The 2,009-nt window shown below is 48.1% G+C and overlaps 1 protein-coding gene across 1 annotated transcript in view; it reads right to left on the minus strand.

Annotated features, from left to right (window-relative positions):
• The window catches only part of LOC103481132 (transcription factor COE3-like), a gene marked incomplete at its 3' end in the record, with an annotated part of 23,889 nt that extends 22,580 nt beyond the window's left edge, over positions 1–1,309 (minus strand). The window contains exon 1 of the mRNA XM_008436428.1: positions 1,161–1,309. Coding sequence (XP_008434650.1) covers positions 1,161–1,309 — 149 coding nt within the window. The remainder of the gene's footprint in view (positions 1–1,160) is intronic.
• Between the last annotated feature and the right edge of the window lie 700 nt (positions 1,310–2,009).

Here is a 2,009-nt window from a genome sequence, read left to right on the forward strand (position 1 = left end):
GCCGCCGCGCCGAGCCGACAGGCTGCAGCTCCCAAATACGGAAAACCAGGAAATTCTCTGACTTAAAACTACGTTTTATAGAAATCATTTTATTTCAGATCATTTTTGTACATTTTATATTTTAATTACTTTTTATTATTAGTTGAAAAATGTCAATGTGACATTTAAATAAAGCTGTAAAGAATTTTAAATAAAATATTGTTTTTCTGCCGTGTGTGTGTGTGTGTGTGTGCGTGTGCGTGTGCGTGTGTGTGTGTGTGTGTGTGTGTGTGTGTGTGTGTGAGAGAGAGATGCAGCACACACACATTTGCATTTAAATAGCGACATCAACCAGCGTTCATGGCAGCACACCGGAGGGTTTCCCAGATGTCACGGCAAAGTCAGACGAGCCAGCTGTCTCTCTCTCACACACACACACACACACACACACACACACTCGGCTGAGTCGGTGAGAACCACCGACTCGTGTTCAGGTTAAAAAGCATCATTTAAACTGTAATCTGGGATTAGAACAATTGAACTCTGTTGCGTTGCTGCCAGGCTGCTCCCCTCCATCGGCGTATCGGCTGAAAGGCGCTGCGGCGTTCCCTGCGACGCGGATCTCAGTGATCTGATGAAGTGATCTGGATCAGCAGCTGTTCAGCTCTGGATTCGTCTCTCAGGGCCGATTTCTGTAGATGGAGTCCAGGCCTCGGTCCAAACCTGCACCCTGCCAGGAGGAACTGTTCCCTAAAGCCRAACTGGYRGACAGACGTCATTCCTGAAAACTTTCCATCGGTTGACCTGAAATTCACTGTTCAAAAAGTGGGATTAAATCCAGACAGGCCAGGATCAGGACCTGGATGATCCTTCAGATGCTGCACTGCGTTCCTGAGCGAAGCTCTGCGTTTCAGGCGGACGCAGCAGCGCGGCTCCTGCTCTGATTAGTTCATTAGGTGAAGAGAGAGATCAGCAGAGTGAGCTTTGACCGTCTACACTGATATTTTACCTCTTTTATCCTGTTAGCATCAAGCCTGACACATTTTCTACTCGTCTCAAAAAGCCACAGGAAGAGGGAAAAACTGAAAGCTGAAGTTTTCTTGAACRGAAATTAGGGAAGCACAATATATTGGCACCAACATCTGTATCGGTCCGATGAMTAAAACCAGGCCGACACCGACCGATATTTCTTCCCGTCCTGCTGCCATTTGTCACYGTTAGACTGTGTGAATGACGACGACTCAGACGTTCGATCTGGAAGCGCAGCCAGGATACAGGACAGCAGCTCTTCCTTGGTGTTGATCTGCTGGAGGAAACTTTCCAGCTGCATGGCAGAGTTTCTATGGAGGCTTCCTCAGACGCCGGCCATCACCAGATCCACCTCCAAGTCCAGTTATACCCTAAAGCTGCCGACTCTCTTCTCCTCCATTATGTTTGTTCTGCTGGGGTTTAAAACCTGAGGACCTTCTAGGGCTGGAGGTTGATCTCAAAGAACCCAGTGAAGAATCAGCACCTCCCTTTTCATTCAGGACAGGAGACCAGAAATGAATAATTAGAACCCAAGATACAAATATATTAACCTGGACAGAACCAGCTAGATGGGAGGCACTTTTTTCTTTGTGGTTGTTCGTGCTAGTTAAACGAGTCAGACTTCTGTGTGAACGGCTTCCAACACCAAAACAATCCGCAGATCAACAGCAGTCCCCCGCAGCGCTCCGTTTACGGCAGTAAAGATGGCCGCCCTCTCTGGATAGATTGTACAGTTGCAGAGCAGTAGCATGATCATCAGGTGACAGAAGCTAATAGAAAGCTAACAGCAACRGCCTTTAGAACTCACTGCAGGTCCAGGCCCGGTTCTGACCCGGTCCAGGCCCGGTTCTGTTTGGAGTGGGACCAGCAGTGGTGGGGTTGGGATGTGATGTGCAACAGCTATGGGCTATGCAGCTAACTGCAGCTACAAACGCAGCATCAGAAGATGGTTCTTCAGGGAGCCTGAGGTGTGAATGAAGACAAAGCAATGGTTTTAGTTT

This window comes from Poecilia reticulata, linkage group LG19 (assembly GCF_000633615.1).
Source record: "Poecilia reticulata strain Guanapo linkage group LG19, Guppy_female_1.0+MT, whole genome shotgun sequence".
Taxonomy (NCBI): Eukaryota; Metazoa; Chordata; class Actinopteri; order Cyprinodontiformes; family Poeciliidae; genus Poecilia; species Poecilia reticulata.